This window comes from Salvelinus fontinalis, chromosome 4 (genome assembly GCF_029448725.1).
Source record: "Salvelinus fontinalis isolate EN_2023a chromosome 4, ASM2944872v1, whole genome shotgun sequence".
Taxonomy (NCBI): domain Eukaryota; kingdom Metazoa; phylum Chordata; class Actinopteri; order Salmoniformes; family Salmonidae; genus Salvelinus; species Salvelinus fontinalis.
The window spans coordinates 49,743,703-49,770,543 of NC_074668.1; the positions used below are offsets into that span (position 1 = coordinate 49,743,703).

At 39.8% G+C, this 26,841-nt stretch overlaps 1 protein-coding gene across 2 annotated transcripts in view; it reads left to right on the forward strand.

The window, feature by feature from the left end:
- Nucleotides 1-26,841, forward strand: part of prdm6 (PR domain containing 6) — a 55,216-nt gene that overhangs the window by 23,224 nt on the left and 5,151 nt on the right. Inside the window, exons 4-7 of one of the 2 annotated variants that reach the window (XM_055920453.1) lie at nt 8,799-8,926; nt 13,198-13,322; nt 15,600-15,942; nt 26,056-26,232. In XM_055920453.1, coding sequence (XP_055776428.1) covers nt 8,799-8,926; nt 13,198-13,322; nt 15,600-15,942; nt 26,056-26,232 — 773 coding nt within the window. Of the gene's footprint in view, nt 1-8,798; nt 8,927-13,197; nt 13,323-15,599; nt 15,943-26,055; nt 26,243-26,841 lie in introns of both variants that reach the window. The other variant, XM_055920454.1, reaches the window with a different exon arrangement.

Genomic DNA, 26,841 nt, shown 5'->3' on the forward strand with positions numbered 1-26,841 from the left:
CAGGCCAAGGTGGCGAGACACGGTAGTGATGCCACCATAGGCCTTGTTGATCTCTGCACCAAACAGGATGCTCTTTCCAGCATACTTGGGGTCCAACATGTATGCTGCGGCGTGTATGGGCTTCAGGCAGAAGTCTTCACGCTTTTTGATGTATTTCAGAACTGCAGTTTCCTCTGCTTGGAGCAACAGTGAAGTGGGCAGGGCAGCACGGATTTCTTCTCTTACATCTGCAAGCAGAGTCTGAACATCAGACAGGATGGCATTCTCTCCCTCAATCTGTACAATAGCTACTGCTATAGGTTTCAGGAGTTTCAGGCTGCTTACCACTCTCTCCCAAAATACATCATCCAGGAGGATCCTCTTGATGGGGCTGTCCATATCGGCAGACTGAGATATGTCCATTTCTTGGAGAGACTCCTTCCGCTCCAGGAGACTGTCAAACATGATGACAACACCACTCCAACTGGTGTTGCTGGGCAGCTTCAATGTGGTGCTCTTAATCTCCTCCCTATGCTTGGTGAGGTAGATTGCTGCTATAACTTGATGACCCTTCACATACCTAACCATTTCCTTGGCTCTCTTGTAGAGTGTATCCATTGTTTTCAGTGTTATGATGTCCTTGAGGGGCATATTCAATGCATGAGCACCACAGCCAATGGGTGTGATGTGAGGGTAGGACTCCTCCACTTTAGACCAAGCAGCCTTCATGTTCGCAGCATTTTCTGTCACCAGTGGAAATACCTTCTGTGGTCCAAGGTCATTGATGAATGCCTTCAGCTCATCTGCAATGTAGAGACCGGTGTGTCTGTTGTTCCTTGTGTCTGTGCTCTTGTAGAATACTGGTTGAGGGGTGTAGATGATGTAGTTAATTATTCCTTGCCCACAAACATTTGACCACCTATCAGAGATGATAGCAATACAGTGCATTCTCTATGATTTGTTTGACCTTCACTTAAACTCTGTTGAACTCTGCATCCAGCAAATGAGTAGATAAAGCATGTCTGGTTGGAGGGGTGTAGGCTGGGCAATAAACATTCAGAATTCTCTTCCAATACACATTGCCTGTGAGCATCAGAGGTGAACCAGTTGCATACACAGCTCGAGCAAGACATTCATCAGCATTTCTCTGACTATGTTCCTCCATTGAGTCAAAAAACATATGATTCCATGAGGAAAATGAGCTGTTGCTGTTGATAAGGTGTCTGATTCATAATTTTCACCTCAAATAGAAGTAGAGGGACTTCTGTCAGAGGTTGCTTGTTGTGAGCGCTGAGGGAACTTTATGCACTTAGCCAGATGATTCTGCATCTTTGTTGCATTCTTCACATATGATTTGGCACAGTATTTGCAAATGTACACAGCTATTCCTTCTACATTAGCTGCAATGAAATGTCTCCACACATCCGATAGTGCCCGTGGCATTTTCCTGTAAAGATTAGATTTTTTTTTTTTTTTAAAACCAAATACAATTCCATGTACAGATAAATAGTTAAACAGTTAGTTTAAACAACTCCTTTGTAAGATACATGTTTTAAAATTAAACATGTATGGAAACATGAACATTCCTCAGTTAGCAGGCTCAAGCAAGCTAAAACCCACATGGTAGCAAAAAGTAACTAGCAGAAATTGTTAACAAGTTAGAAATTATTTAAACACACTTTGCTGTAGGCTACTATTTACTAGTTAACAAAATATGTATGTCATATAAAATATATTCACCCCACCCAGTATTGTAATCAAAACTTACCAGGAAGCATGTAGTCCTTGGCTCAGAAAGTGTAGTAGTGTGGGCTCAATAGCATCTCATTAGTGTGCAAGATCTTGAGAATCAGCTGTACATGTGATGGAAGAGTGCACTGTGCATGCAGAGGGTTGCAATTCCATTGAATTGGGGATAGTTTAACCAAAATATGCCACAAAACCTAGAATTGCCTTATGTGTATCCCACAAAAAAAGTTCACTGTTATAAGCTACCTTTTTTGATGAATTTAAGCAAAATTCCAAAAATTCCCAGGTTTAACTTCCCATGTAAAATTTCCAGAAAGTTTCCGACCCTTTACAACCCTAGGTGTGAATATCAAAAGAAGAAAAAGCTCTTCTGCTCCATTTTACGATTTATCTTTATTTCTTCTTTATTTGCTCGACACATCAGTAAAATCCCAATCCCACAACAACACATACAAACAACTCCCTTTGCTTTCAGAACATCAGCAGTTACTATAAAGTGGCCTTTAAAATGCTGTATACAGAGATTTATAAATTTGGCAATTTCCTTGATTATCGCAATCATTTACAAAATTGATTGCTCCAGTGAGCTATAGACAGATTTCAGCAGTGCTATTGACAGGGTTCACCTCCGTAATAAACAGGCCGCTCCTCAATAAAGTGAGATGTCACTACGCCAGGGCTTGTTTAGCATGCAGAGAAAACCGAAGGTCACGTATGCAGGGAAATGTATAATAATGGAGGGGCTGAACTGTTGACATTGATAGCATACAGAGGGTAAGTCTTACGCTGTGGTGTTTATTGGACATGATGGGAAGAAATACAACAGGGTGTGCATATGTGTGTGTGTGTGTGTTGTGCTGTCAGATCCTGTCGGGAAAAAAATACACAACACGGGAGAGACACAGCACTGCTCGAGATGCTAAATGCTGTTTTCAATGATGTTGAGTTTGCAGACACACACTTTGCCTTTGCTTTGCATTTGTAACCCTCTGTGTCGACTAGAGTACAATGAGGGCTATTAATCAGTGTGTGTTTTCTGGGCTGCCCTGTCCTATGTGGGTCGTTCCACCAATTCGGTGCCTTTTGAGAAGTGTGGAAGCATGTAGTCCTTGGCTCAGGCTCAGGCTCAGGTCAAAAACAAACATTTGATTTCACCTAATTTTACTGAGTTACAGTTCATATCAGGAAATCAGTCAATTTAAATCAATTTTAAGATACCTTAAATAAAAAAGTAGGGGCGTGGATCAGAAAACCAGTCAGTATCTGGTGTGACCACCATTTGCCTCATCTCCTTCGCATAGAGTTGATCAGGCTATTGATTGTGGCCTGTGGAATGCTGTCCCACTCCTCTTCAATGGCTGTGCAAAGTTGCTGGATATTGTCAGGAACTGGAACACGCTGTCGTACACATCGACCCAGAGCATCCCAAACTGCGCAATGGGTGTCATGTCTGGTGAACAAGCCATGGAAGAACTGGGACATTTTCAGCTTCCAGGAATTGCATACAGATCCTTGCATCATGGGGCTGTGCATTATCATGCTGAAACATGAGTTGATGGCGGCAGATGAATGGCACGACAATAGGCCTCAGGATCTCATCACGGTATCTCTGTGCATTCAAATTGCCATCGATAAAATGCAATTGTCTTCGTTGTTCGTAGATATGCCTTCCCATATCATAACCCCACTGCCACCATGGGGCACTCTGTTCACAACGTTGACATCAGCAAACCGCTTGCCCACACAACGCCATACACATGGTCTGCGGTTGTGAGGCCAGTTGGACATACTGCCAAATTCTCTTAAACGACGTTGAAGGCAGTTTATGGTAGAGAAATTAACATTCAATTTATCTGGCAACAGCTCTGGTGGACATTCCTGCAGTCAGCATGCCAATTGCACGCTCCCTCAAAACTTGAGACATCTGTGGAATTGTGTTGTTGTTCCCAGCACAAGGTGCACCTGTGTAATGATCATGCTGTTAAATCAGCTTCTTGATATGCCAGACCTGTCAGCTGAATGGATAATCTTAGCAAAGGAGAAATGCTCACTAACAGAGATGTAAACAAATTTGCGCACAAAATTTGAGCGATATACACTTTTTGTGCGTATGGAACATTTCTGGTATCTTTTATTTCAGCTTATGAAACCTGGGACCAACACTTTACATGTTGAATTTATATTTTTGTTCAATGTAGATGATTGTTGTTCAATGTTTCTTTAGGAAAAACAAGGAAGCGTTTTGTAAGCGGTGCGTAACTGGCAGTGGGGAAGTCAGGTGCAGGAGAGCAGAAATGGGTAACAGCCGGAGCACTTTAATGATGAAAAAAAAAAACGGCACCCAGAACAGCAACATACAGGTTGAAACAATCCGTCGCCAACCAGTCAGAAATGCACAAAACACTTACAACAAACAATTCCACACACAAACATGGGGGAACAGAGGGTTATATACACGTCAAATAATGAGGGAATGTAAACCAGGTGTGTGGGAAAACAAGACAAAACAAATAAAAAATGAAAGGTGGATCGGCGATGGCTAGAAAACCGGTGACGTCGACCGCCGAACGTCGCCCGGACAAGGGGAGGAACCGACTTCGGCGGAAGTAGTGACAGGTTTCACCATATTAAAATGAGAGTGCAGTTCACGTACATAACAGGGTTGATCCTAAAATAAGGGACATAGGTAAATTAATCACTAATCACATTAAATAAAAAATTGTCTTCAGAAATGACTTTTGTCAAAGCAACAAAATAACTATGGCTTTACAATGATGGTGAAATTTCGGGATTAAGTCGGTTAAAATATTTCTTGAAGTTACACATGGTTGACGGAGGGATATGATTAATGATTCATTTTGGCCTTTTAGCAAACCTTTTTTCATATTCAAAATCAGATGTATTGAATTTTCCATGTGGTCTATATTAAAGGGCACTAATTTAATATAACAAGCTTTTAAAATGCAATATTGGTGCACAATTTATACAGAAAATATCAAAGGGATGCAAAAGGAACTCACTTCGTGGAACGACCCATATTACACTATGTGGAGGAGATTGGGGCCTAATACGTATTGTAGGGATCAGTGGCTTCGCAAACGTGTCCCAATGTACATCAGATAGAAGTTCATAAAGCATTCAAAAAGCGCCATAAAGCCTGCTTAATGCATGCTGTTATGCATTTCCAACGTATCGTACATAAATACTGTGTTATGTCAAATCCAATGTCACATGAAGGCCAGAAAAAAATATCATGCAGCCTTTTGGGACAACGCTATGCATATGTTGTCAATCATTATGCCTTCATGCGACATGCGATGATTTTTTTAGTCCAGGCGGCACACAGACAAATATGGATAATTATTTGTGCTGACAGTACTCCATGTGTTTGTTATCGGCCTAATATAACACATTGGAACAACATGACCCGAGACTCAGCAACGCTGATAGAAGGAAGGAATACAAATGAATCTATCTTCTCAAAAGGAGTGAAAAACGATTCCACTCCAAAAGATATTTGGATACTGCAAAGCAAACACAAAAAAAATATCAACATAAATATCACATCTGTAAACATCACTTGCTGTTGTCCAGCTGGACAGAAGAAAAGGAGAGAAAAAATACACATTTAACAGTGAGAATATTTCTCACTTAGAAAGACGGACAATGACTTATTTTCCCCTGGATTTGGGAAGAGGAGCTTGTACTCAGCGGGACACCCTGGAAGAGCTCCAGCATCAAAGTGTCTGGATCAGACGAGTCAAACAGTGTGCTGCTCCACAGGCCAGGGAAATGAATGGACTGTCAGGACTTTTTCCAAGTGGACCAAAAAAAAAATATGTTGGGGTGCATTGAAGGGTTCAGTGGCTGCTGCTTGTGATCACAGCACAGGCTCGGTTGATGAGAGGCTGCTCTCCTCACTGCTTCATCGGCCTGTGGGATCTATAAGCACTATAGTAAAGATGACAGGCTGGCTTCTCCATCCAAATACGATTTTTAAAATGTCACTTTTTCACCCTGCTTCTTTCCAAATAACAATAACCTGATGTTGAATGTCACTACATTCTGTCCCCATTGCAATATACGATGAAAAAAAATCCCAATTCCATGACTGCTGTATGGCAGTGATATGACATTGATCTGGCAATTTCTTTTGCCATTTCTTTTTGTATTATGGAAAATTACCAAATGTAAGATTCCACTTTGTATTTCCCATCACCCTTGTCTATTATTAAGTGCTCACCACTTAGTTTAAATTGTGACTGAGTCCAGATTTGAGGAAAACTAGTTTAAAAATGTCAGCTGTTGGATAGAAAAAAAGGAAATAAGTAAATAAAAGTATAATTTTCTTAATTTCTTAATGTCTATCTACAGTGCACAATCATCTCTTGTCTCAAGATGGACATGATAATTTAGATAAAGCAGCTGGAGGACCTGTCTTGTACTTGTGTAACAAACATCTCCAATGTAACTAATGTCTTAAAGGGAAAGTTCACCCAAATTAGAAAATCACAATTGGTTTCCTTGCCCTGTACAAGTCTATGGACAAGGTGTGTGAGCAATCCATGCTTTGGTTTATTTTTCTGGGCACTGTTTCCACATGCTAACGTTTTAGCATCTGTGGCACAAATCTCACTCAAGTCACTGGACTGATATTAGCATTTTTTGCGCATCATGTTGAAATGATCGATAAGTGACTTTGTTGAGGTTCACAATCAATTTGACATACTTTCGGAGGATTTTGACATGTTGTACAAAAAAAGCTAATATAAAATGCTAAAATGTTAGCATGTGGAAACAGTGCCAAGGAAACTAGATTGCTTACAGGGTAAGGAAGCCAATATGTAATTTTGTAATTTGGGTGAGCTATCCCTTCAAGTATTCTATCATGGTGTCAAAGCCAGAGATGGTTCACCAGAAAAGCCACAAGGATAAGAATGGAATGGGATAAGGAAGGGGAATCACAGCCGACAAACTAGATGTCAGAGATTCAATGGGGTCAGTGGGGTCTTGAAATCTCATCCATTTTGCTGGTGGCCAGTGACAAGGCTCGAATCCCCTAACTGCCTAGATGCAAACTGAATGAACTGCGGCAGGGGATAAAGCTGTTTTATACATTTCGAAGTGTAGGACATTGTACATCACTATTGTCCATGATTATCCCCCCCCCAAAAAATCTTCCAAAATAAACAATTAAAATGTTTTATTCAGGAATTATTATATTGCTTAGATACGGTCCTTACATCTTATATTTATGTCTCTATGTTTTCACTTCAACGTACTTATTAGTCAACCAGCTTTTCCAATATGAGCAGCTTTTTTGCCATGAACATGATGAAATGGCCAAATAAATATATATTGTTTTCTCATTGTGTGGCTATTTCAGATTGGTTGGTTGATATATAGTGACTGATATTGGGGGCACATATGTTAACAGAGCTTTAAGTGAGAGTGAGAGAGCGAGAGCGAGAAGCCTCGTTTATACCTGGTGCTAAAATGCGTACTTGGTCCTGATCTTGTCCACATTCTGATTGTGCCTATATTTTCAGATATGCATCTACACATGGTATTAAAATGTGTCTCTTATCTATCCACTATGTCCACATTGTGACCAGATTTCCTGGTCCCTCACTGTATGCAAATTATTTGACAGATATTCTTTAAAAATATTATTAATTTACACATATCGATGTCATAAGTCAATGGTACCACCTGTCAATGATTTTAGAAGTGATCATGATGATGGTTTAAATGGTTTCACTGTCCAGATGTTTTATTATTGTCACACACCGGATACTGTAAGTGCAGTGAAATGTTTTATTTTTTTATTTTTACAGGGTCAGCCATAGTAGTACATCACCCCTGGAGCAAATTAGGGTTGAGTGCCTTGCTCAAGGGCACATCGACAGATTTTTCACTTTGTCGGCTCAGGTATTCGAATGCTCTAAACCGCGTGTCAAACTCATTCCACGGAGGGCCGAGTGTCTGTGGGTTTTGCTCCTCCCTTGGACTTAATCAATGAATTAAGCTCACTGATTAGTAAGGAAATCCCCTCATCTGGTTGTCTTGGTCTTAATTGAAAGGAAAAAAACAAAAACCAGCAGACACTAGGGCTCTATGGAATGAGTTTGACTCCCTGCTACCCTATGTCTACACTTGTGAAATATCCAGACACAATGCGTGCCCGACTACCTCCGGAGGTGGGCAGGAAGATCGGATCACAATCAGAACATCGTCTACATCTGTCTACAAATGTGGGCACAATCAGGATGTGGACACAATCAGGACAAAGGACGCATGTTAGAACCTGGTATAAATGGGGCTAGAGAGAGGAAGGAAAGGAAGCCACTCAAATATTTGAAACCAAAATTGTATGACATCCTTTTAAAGATGGAATCCGCAATAAGTGGAAAAAGCGCCACGGTCTGCCTCACGGCCGGTGTTATTTTAAATTTTTTTACAAAGCAGAGGTTGGGGGTAAAACAAATGTCATTACTTATGCTGTTGTTCTATCGCATGTGCAATGTTGTTTGCAGCAACTTTGTTGTTGTAATATCGCAAACTGACATGGCAGTTCCACCATTAAGGATTCCAGTTTTAACTCACACCATCAACTTTAGATGCTGTTAACCTAGAGCAAATCATTTTCATACTTAAACGATACTCTAGAGCAGGGCTCTCCAACCCTGTTCCTGGAGAGCTACCCTCCTGTAGGTTTTTTCTTCAACCCCCGTTGTAACTAACCTGATTCAGCTTATCAACGAGCTAACTATTTGAATCAGTGTGCTAGGTTAGGGTAGGAGTGCATCTACAAGACAGTAGCACTCCAGGAACAAGGTTGGAGAGCCCTGCTCTAGGGCAAATCATGTTTATACTTATACAATGCTCTCACATGTACACTGTTTACATTTTACAACAACATGTGGAGCTTGGCAGTCCGTCACATTCCTAATTCCTGTGTGTGTCATTGTTGAAAGTTGTGTAGATAACAATTAAAGGGTGCTTTAATGAATCATGCTTGTTGTGTATCTGTAGGAAGACTAACTACATAAACCCCCATTGCCTTCCAGATCTATGACCAGGAAGGGACGTTACAGCACTTTATTGACGGCAATGAGCCGAGCAAGTCGAGCTGGATGAGATACATTCGCTGTGCACGGCACTGTGGCGAGCAAAACATGATGGTGGTCCAGTACAGGTAAAGACTGCATGGAATGTGGGTGGGAAAGTACCATGTTACGTCCACCAGAAATTGAATCATTTAGAAAATGTATTAACATTAATATCACTCCATACCATGTAGGCCCAACTGTGAGTAAAGCATGTGATCAACACTATGTATTCAGGCATAAATTATTATTCACACAGCAAATTTGACACTGTCAGCTGCAGTCTATGCATACAGATGCCATATCTTAATTTGATCATCCTGTTGTTACAGGAATATTCCTGCACAGCGGGGAATTCAAGCTTGAAGTCTATTTGAGGTTTAAAAAGGCTCCTAAAGTTTGTAATTTCCACTTAAAAATGTCCGACTTGATTTGCCCTAACAAAGAATGTATCAACTCCTACAACAGCACCACTGTTGGCCAGTCTCAATGTCAACAGTGAAGAGGCGACTCCGGGATGCTGGCCTTCTAGACAGTTGCAAAGAAAAAAGCCATATCTCAGACTGGCCGATAAAAAGAAAAGATTAAGATGGGCAAAAGAACACAGACACTCGACAGAGAAACTCTGCCTAGAAGGCCAGCATCTCGGAGTTGCCTCTCCACTGTTGACGTTGAGACTGGTGTTTTGCGGGTACTATTTAATGAAGCTGCCAGTTGAGGACTTGTGAGACGTCTGTCTCTCAAACTAGACACTCTAATGTACTTGTCCTCTTGCTCAGTTGTGCACCTCCCACTCCTCTTTCTATTCTGGGTAGGGCCAGTTTGAGCTGTTCTGCGAAGGGAGTAGTACACAGTGTTGCACCAGATCTTCAGTTTCTTGGCAATTTCTCGCATGGAATAGCATTCATTTCTCAGAACAAGAATAGACTGACGAGTTTCAGAAGAAAGTCCTTTGTTTCTGGCCTCTTAAGAATCTGCCCCTTTTCCCCCCAGTTTTAGCCTAAAATGACACGCCCCAATCTAACTGCCTGTAGCTCATGCCCTGAAGCAAGGATATGCATATTCTTGGGACCATTTGAAAGGAAACACTTTGACGTTTGTGGAAATGTGAAAGGAATGTAGCAGAATATAACACATTACATCTGGTAAAAGATAATACAAAGATAAAAACCAACCATTCTATTGTATTCTTTTGTACCATCACCTTTGCAAGACAAAGGCCATAATGTATTATTCCAGGCCTGGTGCAATTTAGATTTTGGCCTCAAGATAGCAGCACTGAATGTGCAAAGTTTTAGACTGATCCAATGAACCATTTACATTTCTGTTAAAAAATGTTGTAACAAGACTGCGCAAATATGCCTCATTTGTTTATTAATAACTTTTCATGTTCAAAATTGTGCACTCTCCTCAAACAATATCATGGTATTCTTTCACTGTATAAGCTACTGTAATTGGACTGCAGTTAGCTTTAATTCTTGTTAATCTTTCTGCCAATATCAGATATGTCTATGTCCTGGTAAATGTTCTTGTTACTTACAACCTCATGCTAATCACATTAGCCTACGTTAGCTCAACCGTCCCATGGGAGGGACACCGATCCCAGCACAACAGTTTTCAGCTGTGCTAACATAATTGCAAAAGGGTTTTCTAATGATAAATTAGCCTTTTAAAATTAGAAACTTGGATTGTTAACACAAAGTGCCATTGGTACACAGGAGTGATGGTTGCTGATAATGGGCCTATGTAGATATTCCATAAAAAAAATCTGCCGTTTCCAGCTACAATAGTCATTTACAACATTAACAATGTCTACACTGTATTTCTGATCAATTTTATGTTATTTTAATGGACCAAAAATGTGCTTTTGTTTCAAAAACTAGGACATTTCTAAGTGACCCCAAACTTTTGAACGGCAGTGTATTGTAGTCCATGACTATGAAGAGGAATAACTTAATACTGATGATCTGTGGACTAGATCCAATACTTTTGCTGTCTTGACACATTATTGTACCAAACTAGGCCCATATCCATAAAGCTTTTCAGAGTAGGATTGCTGATCTAGGATAAGTTTAGCCTATTAGATCATAATAAATAAGATTCCATGGACAGAGGGAACCTTTTCTGAGATGCTTTGTGAATACAGGCCCTGGTCCATAACTATGAGAGAGCTATGATTAGTGAAAACCCTTGAGACTTAGTTCCACATCATCATATACATGTACTCCTAATGCCCGGACACTCCTGTTTCCCTCCTCTGAGCCGTGTGGGGATGTCCTCCACAGGCAGTCAGCTGGTTTGAATTCCTTATGTTATGATTTGCAATATCTAAATGGAATTCTCTTCAAAGCAGCTCGTGATTGATTGACCCTGGGATGGCTGTTTTGTTTTTGCTCTGACAATAATGTCCATTGGCATGTGCTTCACTTTGCCTGCACTGGGACGTCCCGCCGTTGTCTTTATGAGTCATCCAACCACAATACTAAATACATGTCAGCAAGGGAAATATTATCCAAAACTGAAAAAATGCCTTTGATGTGCTCCACTGAGCTGAGATTTGCACAAGTTTTGAAAGTGACAGCAGGCTTGTAAGAAATGGTTTACATTTACACTCTTTCACCCGCCTCAAAGTGTGCAAGACCACCTATCGCTTAGAAAACAGCCCTCTGTCAGCAGCCAACTGAGTCATTTAGTCCCAGTACATTTATTTGTGTGCTCCAGTGTTTATGTTAAGTGAGGCCAAACTGAGAGACGGAACATTACAAGGGTATAAAATACATGGAATATTTGTGCTTTTCTCAGGTTATAAGATGTGTTTGATTTATGGGCTTGTCTTTGCTTCATATTTATGTTGTGGTGGAAGGAATTAATACAAACTCACAGGCTTCAGGAGCTAGGCCAAGACCAAAGAAGCATTTCTGTCAAATGTTTATATATATATTTTTTTTATACATAATTATTTGAAATATATGGATATGTTATTTGCTAGTGAAGCAAAATCCTGGAATGTCAGCATGGGGGCATATTTAAGATAGTGACAAAGTAATGCATATCCCACTGCCATGGAAATGTACAGTATAATGCCTATTCATTTCGAACCTGATTCATTAAATAAGCATTGCATCACAGCTGCCATGTTTCTTCTTGTAAAACCTCAGCCTCTCACATGCGGAGTTTTTCAACTCGCCAAAGAGGAAATTGGATGTGATGCTTGGACGTGATTATATATTCTGTCAGACACAAAGCAAAAGGCATACTGAGGGCCTCTAATGCTTTTGTTTGCATTTACTGTCGTACATCGTTTGTACATGAAATTATTGTGTTGTGAGTAGTTCACACATACACATTGGGCACACCACATTTCAACATCGAAATTTGGGTAATATTTGGTTGATCAATGAGATTTCAACCTTTATTAACCCACTCAAAAATACAGAAGTTTGTTGAATTCCCAAAGTGTTATCTCTATGCTTTCAAACATCTAAAAGCACAAATTCTAATGGAGAAACAATGTCAGATTTTTGGTTTAGGGCTCAATTCAATCCGTATAGCCGAAGTTTAGCGCTATAGCTCGCTTGAAATGTAAAGGTAATTTTCAATTGAACAGATATATGCAGTGTTTACCGTGAATGAAGTCCCTGTGAATGCAGGAACAAGTTAAAGAATGTGACTAAATCAAATCATTTGATTAAGTCCTATTCTTTAACTTACATTTCTGGTTAAGATGGAGACGTACATCCAACATATTAATTATTAACTTGAAGAATACATTTGAAATAAAAAAAAATTGTTGAACCCTGGGTTGAATTGAAACAATAGCTGTCGATTTCGCAAATGCTATATTGGCCTATTAGATAATGACTTTTAAAGTATGGTTACATTTCATTTGCTCTATTGAACCTCCTTTGGAATTACTTTGATAGCAACAGTAAATCTATTTAGTTATTCATTCTCATGATAGCATATTGGTAGTCGTCAGTGACAAATATCAAAACCAAGCAGTCCTGGGCTTGGTTAATACCATGGATGGGATAGCTGTAGATAGATCAGCTTTCCAGTAGGAGGTGCTGCTCAGCCTATTGTTTTTTACTGATAGTGCCTAAAATGTAGAAAATCTGATGTTGTTTCAAAGGTACAAATTCAACATATTTTATACAAGCGTTACCTATGTTGAAAATTGGTTACCATGATGACATAATTCTGTGGTTGAAACTTCACCCTCAAAACAACTTTTTTTTCCAAATCCAATGTATTTTCCATTTGGATTTCACGTCACAATACATTGACAAATTACATTGAAACGACCAATTTGTGCCAAGTGGGTAGATTAATTGACAGCATTGTTTTCTCTACTGTACAGATCATGTATATTCTACCGGGCATGTATGGACATTCCAAGAGGAACAGAGCTCCTTGTCTGGTACAATGACAGCTATACCTCCTTCTTTGGTATCCCTCTACAGTGCATTGCGCAGGATGAAAACTGTAAGCATCTCTTTCTCCTTTCTCATCTCTTCTAGTCATCTCTCTCTTCCTGTTTTTCTATATTCAACTAATTTGTTTCATTCTTCTGTCCCAATTAACATATACAGGAAATAAGACAAAAACATACATACAGTATACAGTACATTACTCTGCTCTGGGCCATTGGGTTGGTGTGCAGTTGTTGCTGTTGTCCCTATTTCATCTGAACATTAAAAAGGAATATGATCCACATACAGCCATCAGCATGTACTGATTTAAACATTATATTTTTTAAATATCCAAATATAGTATGACTCCTATAAAGATATCTAGTATTTCCATGTAAGAATACTAGAATGATATTGTACATAACATTGTCATGAATAGGACTTAATGACAGACATAACAAATCTGGTGCCTAGCATAACCGAACAAAGCATATTTGCAAAAGGACTACTGTCCAAAAAGTAGTAGGTTAATGAAAATGCTATAATTTACTTTGGATTTCAGTGTGTAATTTTATTAAAGACAAAAAGTATTTGACTGGGCATAGCTGCGCCAAGCCACAAAAACTGATGCAAATAGTGGACCCTTAAATTTACTTAAGCCTGATTTATATGGCTGAACCAAACAAACCTTGCCAGTGCAAACAGGATGACAAATTATTTTGTCATATTGTGGCGAATTAAACCAATGACTCAATGTTGATTTTCAACGGACAGTACCCGTTAGTTACGTATCACAATTTTCTATTTTCTAAGCTGTTCTCTCATCGAAGAGACAATCGGTTAGGTTTATTGAAACAATAGTATTTATCTCCCCCAGACATTTTTGAGGGATTGTCTGTTAACAGTCTTTGTAGGAGCATTTGGGAAAATGAATGACTATTTTCTGTCTTAACCAGCATTTTGCCCCATACTGCTCTGTCTGGTTTCTTTGGAACTCACTGGCCACTGGAGGTCTTGGACAACCGACAGGGCCTGACAGTTCACTGTTTACATGTTCAACATTTTATTACTTCAGTCTAGTTGGAGTCCTGTTTAGACAAGTGCCTTTTCATATAAACTGTTTTAAAAGTGTATAGTATAATTTGATAGATGCAGTATTGTAGCCTTAAAACGTGGCAAACAATGAAGAGGTCGAGGAGGGAGAGTGCTGTGAACTCCTTGCAAATCAGCATACCCTGCATGAATCAATATATCTTAGAATAGCTCTCTTAAGGGAGAATCTACCCACTGCAGACACTGAAGCCTGGTTACACATAGACCTCTTCCCCTAATACAACCCACATGAAGGAATAGTGTGTGCGTGTGATAGCAAATGAAAGCTGCTGGATTGGGGAGGTTCAGTACTATGAGTTTGCCCTTTAATTAGTCAATGCCCTCTACAACATGCACAACTTCAGAACCACCTCCCAATTGTCTTCATGTACATTTTCACACGTTAGCTTCAATCACACTTCCTTAGCCTGATACTGCACAGCGTTACGAGATCTAACATTAAAACAATGCCCAGAAAAATGGAAGCTGTATTAAATAAGAAAGGCCTAGCCCTACTCCCACATGTATCACGTTACAGTTGTGTAAATCTGTGTTTATGTACACAGCATGTCGCAATACAAAGAATGTGGGATGTGGTTCGTCCACCCATGAGCTATTATGGCTCTGACTTCTTGAATGCAGTCAGAGATCAGTGTGTAGTGATGAAGGATCGTCATATGTTTCTTATAACAACAATGAAACTTTCTTGCATCAAGTTGTTGACGCTTAGGATGCACAAAGACTGCAGCTTTTCTTTTCTGCGATCCAGTAGCTGAGAGAGAATAGATCTCATCTGTGTTGTTATGTTTTGGTCATGACTCGAACTCACCCACATGGTAAGAAAAACAACAACAAGATAGTCAATGACAGTCAAACTCAGAACCAAGATAAAATAAGTATACATTTAGCCTGTTGCATTTAGCCGAAGTGAAATGAAGAAAGATTAAATTAGTTAAGGATGTGGGATGACAGTATTCTATTAGCTGTAGCTAGGGAAACATGTATGTACGGAAATCTATTCAGTATAAAAGTTTTGTGTAAATACAAATAGGATACATAAGCTTCAAAGCAATATATTTTTCCAATGTCTTTATTTTCAATATTAAAACTCTGACCTTGTGAATTAGATTGAACGTTACCCCATTCCAGTTGTATAAGGGTGCTAAGGCACAACATACTAGCTGTATCCTCACATCACATGCTGATAGTGGTTTACATGACTGTATGTTCCATGTTTTCTACTGTTTTCCTCCTTTAGTGAATGTACCAACCACAGTCATGGAGGCCATGAGCAGACAAGAGACGCTGCAGCCGCTCAGTAAAACAGGCAAAGGTTTCTCCGTGGCCCTGCTGCGCTCCATGGTCTTCCCCCACTCGCCCTGCTCCAGAAGCTTCTCCCTGATGGACAAGGGTGGCCACACGGACTCCGGCTTCAACCAGATGAGCTCTAAGAACCAGCGAGTCCTAGCCAGCCCCACCTCCACCAGCCAGCTGAGCACCGAGTTCAGTGACTGGCACCTCTGGAAGTGCGGCCAGTGCTTTAAGACGTTCACACAACGCATCCTGCTCCAGATGCATGTGTGCACACAGAACCCAGACAGGTAAGGTAACAGCCTTTGAGCCATCTCATAATATGAATCATCATAATGCTTGATATATCCTAGTAGTCACAGACTCTTACAGACATTTAGGCGTTCTTCTTGCTTTGTGTCTATTTTTAATTTCAGAAAGTTCTGTTTCCATGGGGTTCATTGGGGGAAATTTAAAAAAAACTTGCCATGCTATTGTATATAGTGTAGTGATGAATGGGGTTGGTTGTCACACTTTTTACTCGTGTGTATTTCTCAGCACTGGTATATCTTACAAGACTCTCTTCAATATTAGTAGAAAGACCAAGGTCTTGGGTTGAAATGGGGACCCTTTTTATCCTCACATCTTATTCCAACATGGCATTATAAGCCATCAAACACACTGTCCACTTGTGACAACAAGCCCCATCGTGGGGTTGGTTGTCACACAGTATGGGGTTCGTTTTCACACTGTTTGCTAGTAGCTTATTCCTTTTGTAACAGGAAGTGAAGCAATATAGCATACAGTCTTATAAATAGCCTTTCTTTGATAAAAATGTTATTTCGAACACAATTCAGCATTTTATGCCTCGTAAATAGCGTGTCATTTTGAGTACATTTCTGTGTGCATGCATGTGTTTGCACATGTATGTGTGGGTGTGTGACAGACAATATGTGTGAAAGAGGGAGGCAACGAAGGGAGCTCTTTATAGCACAAACACAAAAGAGCTTGGAATTGTTTCTGTGTACTGGCCATGGCAATGTCCCGGAACAATATGGTTACATTGGCTTCTAAACTGCTTTTACCCCCAAGCCATGAGACTCCTGAACAGCTAATCAAATGGCTACCCAGACTATTTGCACCCCTCACGCTGCTGCTACTCTCTGTTATCATCTATGCATAGCCACTTTAATAACCCTACCTGCATGTACATAATTACTTCAACACCTGTGCCCCCGCACATTGACTCTGAACCAGTACCCCCTGTATATAGCCCCACTGTTGTTATTTACTGCTGTTCTTTAATTATTTGTTTTTCTTATCTCTTACTTTTTTTCCCTTAACTGCATTGTTGGTTAAGGGCATGTAAGTAAGCATTTCACTGTAAGGTCTACACCTGTTGTATTAGGCGCATGTGACAAATAACATTTGGTTTGATTTGGCATTGGGTTGGATTGTGACAAGGACATTTCCATGTAAAAGGCTGAATGAGCACTAACATAGGAGCAAATCAAATTTCATGTCAAACGAAAGCTAATAAATAGTCTGGGCTATATTTTTGAGAAATGAAGGCATATATACAGTTGAAGTCGGAAGTTTACATACACCTTAGCCAAATACATTTAAACTCAGTTTATCACAATTCCTGACATTTAATCCTAGTAGAAATTCCCTCTTAGGTCAGTTAGGATCACCACTTTATTTTAAGAATGTTAAATGTCAGAATAATAGTAGAGAGAATGATTTATTTCAGCTTTTATTTCTTTCATCACATTCCCAGTGAGTCAGACGTTTACATACACTCAATTAGTATTTGGTAGCATTGCCTTTAAATTGTTTAACTTGGGTCAAACATTTTGGGTAGCCTGCCACAAGCTTCCCACAATAAGTTGGGTGAATTTTGGCCCATTCCTCCTGACAGAGCTGGAGTAACTGAGTCAGGTTTGTAGGCCTCCTTGCTCGCACATGCTTTTTTAGTTCTGCCCACAATTTTTCTATAAGATTGAGGTCATGGCTTTGTGATGGCCACTCCAATACCTTGACTTTGTTATCCTTAAGCCATTTTGCCACAACATTGGAAGAATGCTTGGGGTCATTGTCCATTTGGAAGACCCATTTGTAACCAAGCTTTAACTGCCTAACTGATGTCTTGAGATGTTTTTTCAATATATCCACATACTTTTCCTTCCTCATGATGCTATCAATTTTGTGAAGTGCACCAGTCCATCTTGCAGCAAAGCAACCCCACAACATGATGCTGCCACCCCCCTGCTTCACGGTTGGGATGGTGTTCTTCGGCTTGCAAGCATCCCCCTTTTTCCTCCAAATATAACGATGGTCATTATGGCCAAACAGTTCTATTTTTGTTTCATCAGACCAGAGGACATTTCTCCAAAAAGTATGATCTTTGTCCCCATGCGCAGTTGCAAACTGTAGTCTGGCTTTTTTATGGCGGATTTGGAGAAGTGGCTTCTTCCTTGCTGAACAGCCTTTCAGGTTATGTCAATATTGGATTTGTTTTACTGTGATATAGATACTTTTGTACCTGTTTCCTCCAGCATCTTCACAAGGTCCTTTGCCGTTGTTCTGGGATTGATTTGCACTTTTTGCACCAAAGTACGTTCATCTCTAGGAGACAGAACGCGTCTCCTTCCTGAGCGGTATGATGGTTGCGTGGTCCCATGGTGTTTATACTTGGTTATATTGTTTGTACAGATGGACGTGGTACCTTCAGGCATTTGGAAATTGCTCCCAAGAATGAACCATACTTGTGGAGGTCTCCAATTCTTTTCTGAGGTCTTGGCTGATTTATTTTGATTTTGTCAAGCAAAGAGGCACTGAGTTTGAAGGTAGGCCTTGAAATACATCCACAGGTACACCTCCAATTGACTCAAATGATGTCAATTAGCCTATCAGAAGCTTCTAAAGCCATGACATCATTTTCTGGAATTTTCTAAGCTATTTAAAGGCACAGTCAACTTAGTATATGTAAACTTCTGACCCACTGGAATTGTGATGCAGTGAATTATAAGTGAAATAATATTTCTGTAAACAATTGTTGGAAAAATGACTTGTGTCATGCACAAAGTAGATGTCCTAACCGGGTTGCCAAAACTATAGTTTGTTAACACGAAATTTGTGGAGTGGTTAAAAACGAGTTTTAATGACTCCAACCTAAGTGTATGTAAACTTCTGACTTCAACTGTATATTTTTCAACAATTTTCCATCACCCAAAAATGTGGAATAAGCAGGCTTTGATTTCTGGTCAAACAGATGGAGAAGGGGTCTTGTAAAACAGTATAGATCAGTGCAGTAGAGTTTAGTACAGTAGAGAACACTAGAGTACAGTATAATTCACTGTACTGTACTGAATTCTACTGTGATGACCAAACCTGTGAAACATAGACATATATGATTGGTACAGATCTTGTCCGGTCCGGACCCCTAAAAATGCTAATATTTTTTTATATTTTTTATTTTTAAATATATCCCTTTTTTCTCCCCAATTTCATGATGTCTAATTGGTACTTACAGTCTTGTCACATCGCTACAACTCCCGTACGGATTCAGGAGAGGCGAAGGTCGAGAGCTATGCGTCCTCCGAAATACAGCCCTGCCAAGCTGCACTGCTTCTTGACACACTGCTCGCTTAACCCGGAAGCCAGCCGCACCAATGTCGGAGGAAACACTGTCCAACTGGCAACCATGTCAGCGTGCATCTGCCCGGCCCGCCACAGGAGTCGCTAGAGCGCGATGGGACAAGGACATCCCGGCCTGCCAAACCCTCCCCTAACCCAGACGGCGCTGGGCCAATTGTGCACCACCCATGGGTTTCCCGGTCGCGGCCGGCTGCTACACCGGGATCAAACCCGGGATCAAACCCGGGTCTGTAGTGTCTGTAGTGACGCCTTAGACTGCTGCGCCACTCGGGAGGCCCCCCAATGCTAATTCAAATGGTAGTTACCACATGGCTTGACCTAGGTAACAGACAATTGTTCATAGATATTACCAAAATGAAAACATTTACAAAGAAAATACCAATATATATTTTTTACTTTCACCTATGAAAAACTCTAATTCCACTCACCTCAATGTTTTGTCATGCTGACATGAATTGACCAGGTGGATGAGTTATTTCAAATAATTCTCACATTTGAACCTTAAAATGATTACACAGCGTCATTTAGATTGGGAGTAATTAGCACTGTGACAACCAACCTCTGAGTCTCCCCTATACTGTATCAGATACAATTAATTGTTCCTATCAGTAATTTGCATGCCTATGCATGTGGTCTTTCTCTCTCACAGTGGTTTCAGGGTTCAAATCCAGTGTGTAACATCTCCCAACTTAATTAAATACAGTGGGGGGAGGTGTATTGGACATTTTTGCTTAGCACAATTTTTCTTCAGAGCATACAAACCTATAAATCAGTTGCAGCTGTCACAAAGAAATACCTACCCTAACTGTGATGCGGAGGAAAACAGATGCCACTTATTCAATAAACTAATATTCATACAGAAGAAAAATGTTGCCTGGATATCCAGGAGTTGAAGTCAATATGAGCGTTTGTCAATACTCAACTTTATGACCCTGGGGTGCAGATAAAATTTAGCTGAACAAGGGAATCTGGATCTGTTGATATTTGGATGCACAGCCTTTGCACCCAGTAAATGACCCAATGCATCTGTTTAAAATGTTCTCGGCTGTGGTTTATGGGTTTTGGCTTATACATATTTATTGATGTTTAGTTTATATGTACATTTGGGAGAAAGATGAATTGCTGTAGTATATCAGCACTAGAAAAATCATTTTGCTTATCTGTTTAGCTGAGATCCTACAAAGGAGTGCCCGAGAAGTTTTTCCTATTTCCTCAGTCACTTGGAATGTATCCCTCAATTTTAAAGAAATACAGTATCTTTATGATAATATAGTAGATCAAGGAACAAAGCCTGTTGTTTCTGTTTACGTTGCTACTTATCCTTTCATTTAGTATTCATCCTTCAGTATGTGTCAATAGTATTTATTAATATTTCATATCTAACAGAACAATACAATACTGTACAGTATTTCGTTAAGAAATGAAGCATTTGAGGATAGTCTATCACTTACCCAAATAAGGTGTGCAGTAACTATGAGCATTCATTTTTAAGGATATTATGTTTGTTCTTCTGCATTTCCAATGAACGATAGGATGGTTACTGCTCAGGCTTTGTTTTTTCTGTTCTTAGGGCGAAAAGGCCAGGGATCGCCCTACTGAGAGTTTCAAATGGGAAAGAAGTGGTGGTGTGTAGCACAGAAGGGCCTCTACCTCAGTAAATAACGTTTCAATACTCTAATCAGCAATGAGCACTTGATATTCTAGTGTGGTTCTGTGTTGCTCAGTTGGCAGGGCATTGAGCTAGCAATGCCTGGATCGTGGGTTTGATTCCTGCGTGGCCACCCATATAAAAATGTATTAATTCACTGTTGTAAGTCGCATTGGATAAATGTGTCCGCTAAATGGCTTTTATTATATTAGTACTACATATGTGTACACTCCTAACTTTGTTGATACAGAAGATTATTCAGTTATTTTGTTGATAACTCTTGAGTCTAAAACCACAGATGCTCTACTGGTTTGAGGGCTAAGGATTGCTATGGAAAATCAAGAGCATTGATATACAGTATGTAGGCTATGTAGATAGTGGATGCGGCCCAAATGGGACTCTTTTCTGATCAAAAGTAGTGCACTGTACAGTATAGGGAATAGGGTGCCATTTGTGAAGCACACTTAGTTGTAGATTTAGATCATGCTGAGACGTCTACCAAACTTTAGCCCACTAGCTGGGAGTAACAAGATTGTAAAGACAAAATATTATATTTATTTATGCATAAATGTAACATCTCCTGAATGGTAAAATGTGCACAAGGGATACTGATACAATTACTTGAAAGCAAATTAACTTTAAATAGCATCTTTACTCAACCCTAACCAGTAAGGTAACGTTATTTATAATAAGGGTTACATGAAGAAAATCGGACCTCTCTGAAATGAAAATGGATGGCCCTCCATTCAGCAAAATATATTTGACCTAAATTATCCCTGAACGATTGAAAAAAAAAACAAGTGACCCTCCCCTATACCCCAAATAATAATTAAAACAAAGTGGATGGCAGAGAACATGTTTACTGTTTACCCTCACTTCTTGGACAGACCAGAGCTTTAGATATGCAGTTTTAAAGCTGTTCTTTGTCCTGTACGCAGTACATATTTTGATAGTGCACAGGGCTATGGGCCCGAAGGTTGTGGGTTCGCAGACAAACGTGGACAAGAGTAGAGGTGAAAATATCTCCTTTAAGCATTGCATGAATCAATCATTGTATTTGCATGTCAGAGAAAAAAAATTATTGTATCATTTTATTTTTCCTAGCCACCGTGCTTCTACACCTGCATTGCTTGCTGTTTGGGGCTTTAGGCTGGGTTTCTGTACAGCACTTTGAGATATCAGCTGATGTAAGAAGGGCTATATAAATACATTTGATTTGATAAACAGGTCATGCAATTATTTGACATCTTAGTAGCACCTTTTTTAATACCACAAAAATTACCGAAATTAAAGGTCAAGAATGGACAGAGATGATAGGCCTGTGTTCATCTTATCATATTTCTCCAATGCAAAATCAGTGTGACTTGTTTGCAATGAAACTGTCCCTGTTTACAAATAATTGAATCTGAGATGTCATTAGGAATCTGAGCATGGTACTCTCAAGGGTTAGGCCTACCTTTCTACCCCAGACAGAGTAGGCCTACCAAAGCAGAAAAATGTAAGCTTTAACTGCAGGCTACTCCTCTTCTGTGGCTTAACCCAACAAGAGAAGGTCACAAGTGTTTCCCTAAAAGCTGTCTGGGTTTAAACATCTTGTCTGAATGTGACATCATTTGAAAAAATTGTCTCCTAGGCTATAGGCTGTAGCTCAGCCTCTGAATGTCAAAGAAATTAATGATATGAAACAATGATATCCCCATATGCATCGGGCATAAAGCATCGCGGATCAAAGTGCTGTTATAGATAACTTTATATAATCAGATCCATTTTATTTTCCTCAATCTTAAGCATTTGCCATTTTCTTTAATAAAAAGTCAGCCTATGGCATACCCTCTCATACCCCCTCAATTTGAGACTTGGTTTTAACTTAACAGCCCTTCACTGACATGGATGTAGGATATTTAAAGAGTGCATGGTGAGTGGAGGAATTGACCGACAAACCTATGGATATAGGTCTACATCATGGGCAAAAAAACATGAAGTTTTAGCAAGCTATCAAAGTTGACCTCCAGTAATCCTCATTTTCGTGCTCTCCTTCTCAAACTGAACAGAACATAGGCTATAGGGTAGTCTGCACTTCGTAGCCTATATGCTATGGATCCTTTGATTGAGACCACAGTAAATAACCTATAGGTGTACTTGATATTGCCCGCCCAGAGGAGAATCAGAAATGAGGGGTGGCATCGGGCACACATCGATATATAGCCTAATAAGAAACTAATTCTAAAACACTGAGAAATGTAGACATTTTATCAATTACATGGCCATCCCTGGACTAGACTTTAAAAAAATAATAAACCCGGCCCTTGACTGAAATTTAAAAAGCATGACCCTCTCCTATTTTCCTCCAGGTATCCACTATGTAAATGGCGTTCCACCCCTAAAGGGAGACCGGGGTTGGTTGTCACAGTGCTTATTACTCCCAATCGAAATTGCGCTGTGTAATAATTTTAAGGATAGAGTGTGAATTCTTTGAAAAAAACCTCATCCACCTGGTTTATTCATGTTAGTATGACAAGATGTTCAGGTGAGGGGAATTTGTGTTTTTCATACAGTAACATTCGAAAGTTTGGACACACCTACTCATTCAAGGTTTTATTTTATTTTACTATTTTCTAGATTGTAGAATAATAGTAAAGACATCAAAACTATGAAATAACACACTTGGAATCATGTAGTAACCAAAAAGTGTTAAACAAATCAAAATCCATTTTATATTTGAGATTCTTCAAAGTAGCCACCCTAGCCAAAAGTGTGACAACCAACCCGTTCTCCCCTACTGACCTGGAGTGTGGGATAGCTCAAAAATTGATATATTTATATAGTGCAGAAACGTAGTTTCATCCCACCAGATGATGACCAGGGCCGTATTCACAAAGCGTCTCAGAGTAGAACTGCTGATCTGTTAACAGGTCCGCCCTGTCCATGTAATGATATTAACTAGGATCTAAACAGAAAAACTGATCCTAGATCAGCACATCTACTCTGAGACATTTGTGAATAAGGGCCGTGATCCTTGCTGTCATTGAGAGATATTATTTGTCAAACAGTCCCCACCACCACTACTTTCAGAGGGCTCTGGGGTGAAGTGTCCCCTAGGAACCGATCTAGGATCAGCTTCCTCTTCCCTAATCCTAACCATTAGTGGGGGAAATGCTAAACTGACCCAAGATCAGCATCTAGGGGCAACTTCACCACACACCTTTTAGAACAGATGTTGCTTCGCTCCGGTTTGTCTGTTTGTTGATAACAAGGGATATACGAGTCACTTGAATCATTGCAATTATGCTGAACTCACTAATCTTTTCAATGCAAACAGTATGATGCTACTTTTTCCATTGGGTCATGTTTTGGCACAGTTGGCACAATATAATGGTTAGACTTTGAAAAAGTGCTGTCCTCGTCCATCAATTTAGTTTATCCTCTAAATCCTATCCTTCACTCATAAACCCAATAAGCTTTCAACTGGTAGAATACCATACAATAGAATACAATACAACCTTTATGAGGTGTTTGTTTTGTTCCCTGCTCATTTGATTACCATGATTGGTTGACGAGGGCCATTATCTCAACACTAGAATGTAATAGATTGATCAATACATGGAAACTAAGACTGTGTGTGTGTGTGTGTGTGTGTGTGTGTGTGTGTGTGTGTGTGTGTGTGTGTGTGTGTGTGTGTGTGTGTGTGTGTGTGTGTGTGTGTGTGTGTGTGTGTGTGTGTGTGTGTGTGGTGTAGATATTTTCTGTGGAGTGATTTTCTAAACCATTGATAAATGTATTGTTCAAAACCAAGACATATAGCTGCAATACCAAAGGGGTTTCCTCTCACAAATGTAAGTTATCTCACTGGGGAATAACTGCTAGTTGCTGAGCGACAAAGAGCTTTACATAGTCCTGTATTATTTTGAAATAATAAATATGTCTCTATCAAGAAATTGATAGCTCAAAAACAGATCCCAAGAAGTGGGATCCAATTATTCCAAATACTCTCATGTTGTTATTATAAAGACTTTAGATTATAGACACATTATCAATAGATTTTTCATTATTTACATAAGCAATTAATTGAATATCAAGCAATCAGTTACCTGTTAATCTATTAGAAACCTGAGCAATTACTTTCATACAAGTATTTGTGTACATGTATTTTTTCCTTCGTTTTTGTGCGTATGTGCCTGTGTGCGTGGCCCTGCAGAGGCTCCCTGTGTTGTGTTGGTGATGGAGGTGTTTATCTGTGGGGCTCTCCCAGGCTCACTGCTGTAATAAACAATAACCTGACATTAATCACACGGCGCGGCCCTAATAAATTATATCCACACATTAATCACATTAAAGTATTCACAATCAATGCACCTTCTCATAGAAAAACCTCAAAATAAATTGTGGTCTAAGTCACTGAGGCATACTTTATAGAATGGGACTGATAAATGAATAGAACCCCCATGGAATTGCAGCTTTATGTGGAAAACTGCAAGTGAGAATTTTCCCATTATATTACACTATTTTGCTCTAATTACTTTCACTTTCCCCCCACATAATACCGCTAGCTATGGCTTCAGATTCACAGAATATGCATTGTTTATATTGCCTATTTAACAACAAAATAAAGAACATTGTTCCTAACTTCTGCACACTGTTATCGTCTGGTGTTATCATGTGCTGTTAAACTCTAGGCTGTCTAAAATCACACCATCTAATTGATGCAATCATTGTCGTTTGGGAAAGGGAGTAATAACTTTGCCCTGGAAGGTTTGTCTTCTCTCTGAAGGAATCATGTGATTGATGGCACAGTTGAATAGTCAATTAGTCTAATTACTCCTGTAAGAGCATTTCTTTGTGGCCTCTGTCAATAAATGTGTGATTTGTTATCATGCTCCACTTATTCATTGGGATCACCGTGAGAATTAGCAGAGATCATTAGAGCTCTACATGCAGATAGGAACAACAGACAGAAGGAAACAGAAAAACACAACTATACCCAATGTTCCCAGTATGTTGTGCACAAATTGATAGATGGCCGAGTCATGGACTGGGGCCACATGGTTGATTAGGGTCATGCTGCCATGGTAACGGGAGCTTGGTGTCCTCCTCTACCCCTCTGTGTTTGTGTCTGCAGACCTTACCAGTGTGGACACTGCTCCCAGTCCTTCTCCCAGCCGTCGGAGCTGCGCAACCATGTCGTCACTCACTCCAGCGACCGGCCCTTCAAGTGTGGCTACTGTGGCCGGGCATTTGCAGGAGCCACCACTCTCAACAACCACATCCGGACACACACTGGGGAGAAGCCATTCAAGTAAGTAACAGTGAGTACCATTGCTTCCTCCAATGACACCATTACAGAAAGCACAATGAATGTTTATGGCACACTGTCTACTCTTATTGTCGCCCCCACCATTGCCCACTGTGTCTGAAAAGGCCTGTGATAGTTGAATACTGATATACACTTAAGGTTAGCACACACACAAGGCCAGAATACACTTATTAGATGAGGCCAGAGGTTTCACAATGCCTACATGGTACAAAAAAAATCACTTCAACTACACTGCAAATTGAAATATTTGCTCACCTTTTTTTGAGTGTATCTCAGTGGCAAGGCTGTATTTGAAAGTGGAATCCTCGTCTCTGCTACAGCACATATACTACTGGTCAAAAGTTTTAGAACACCTACTCATTCAAGGGTTTTTCTTTATTTTTACTATATACTACATTGTAGAATAATAGTGAAGACATCAATACTATGAAATAACACATATGGAATCTTGCAGTAACCAAAAAAGTGTTAAACAAATCAAAATATATTTTATATTTGAGATTCTTCAAATAGCCACCCTTTGCCTTGATGATAGCTTTGCACACTCTTGGAATTCTCTCAACCAGCTTCATGAGGTAGTCACCTGGAATG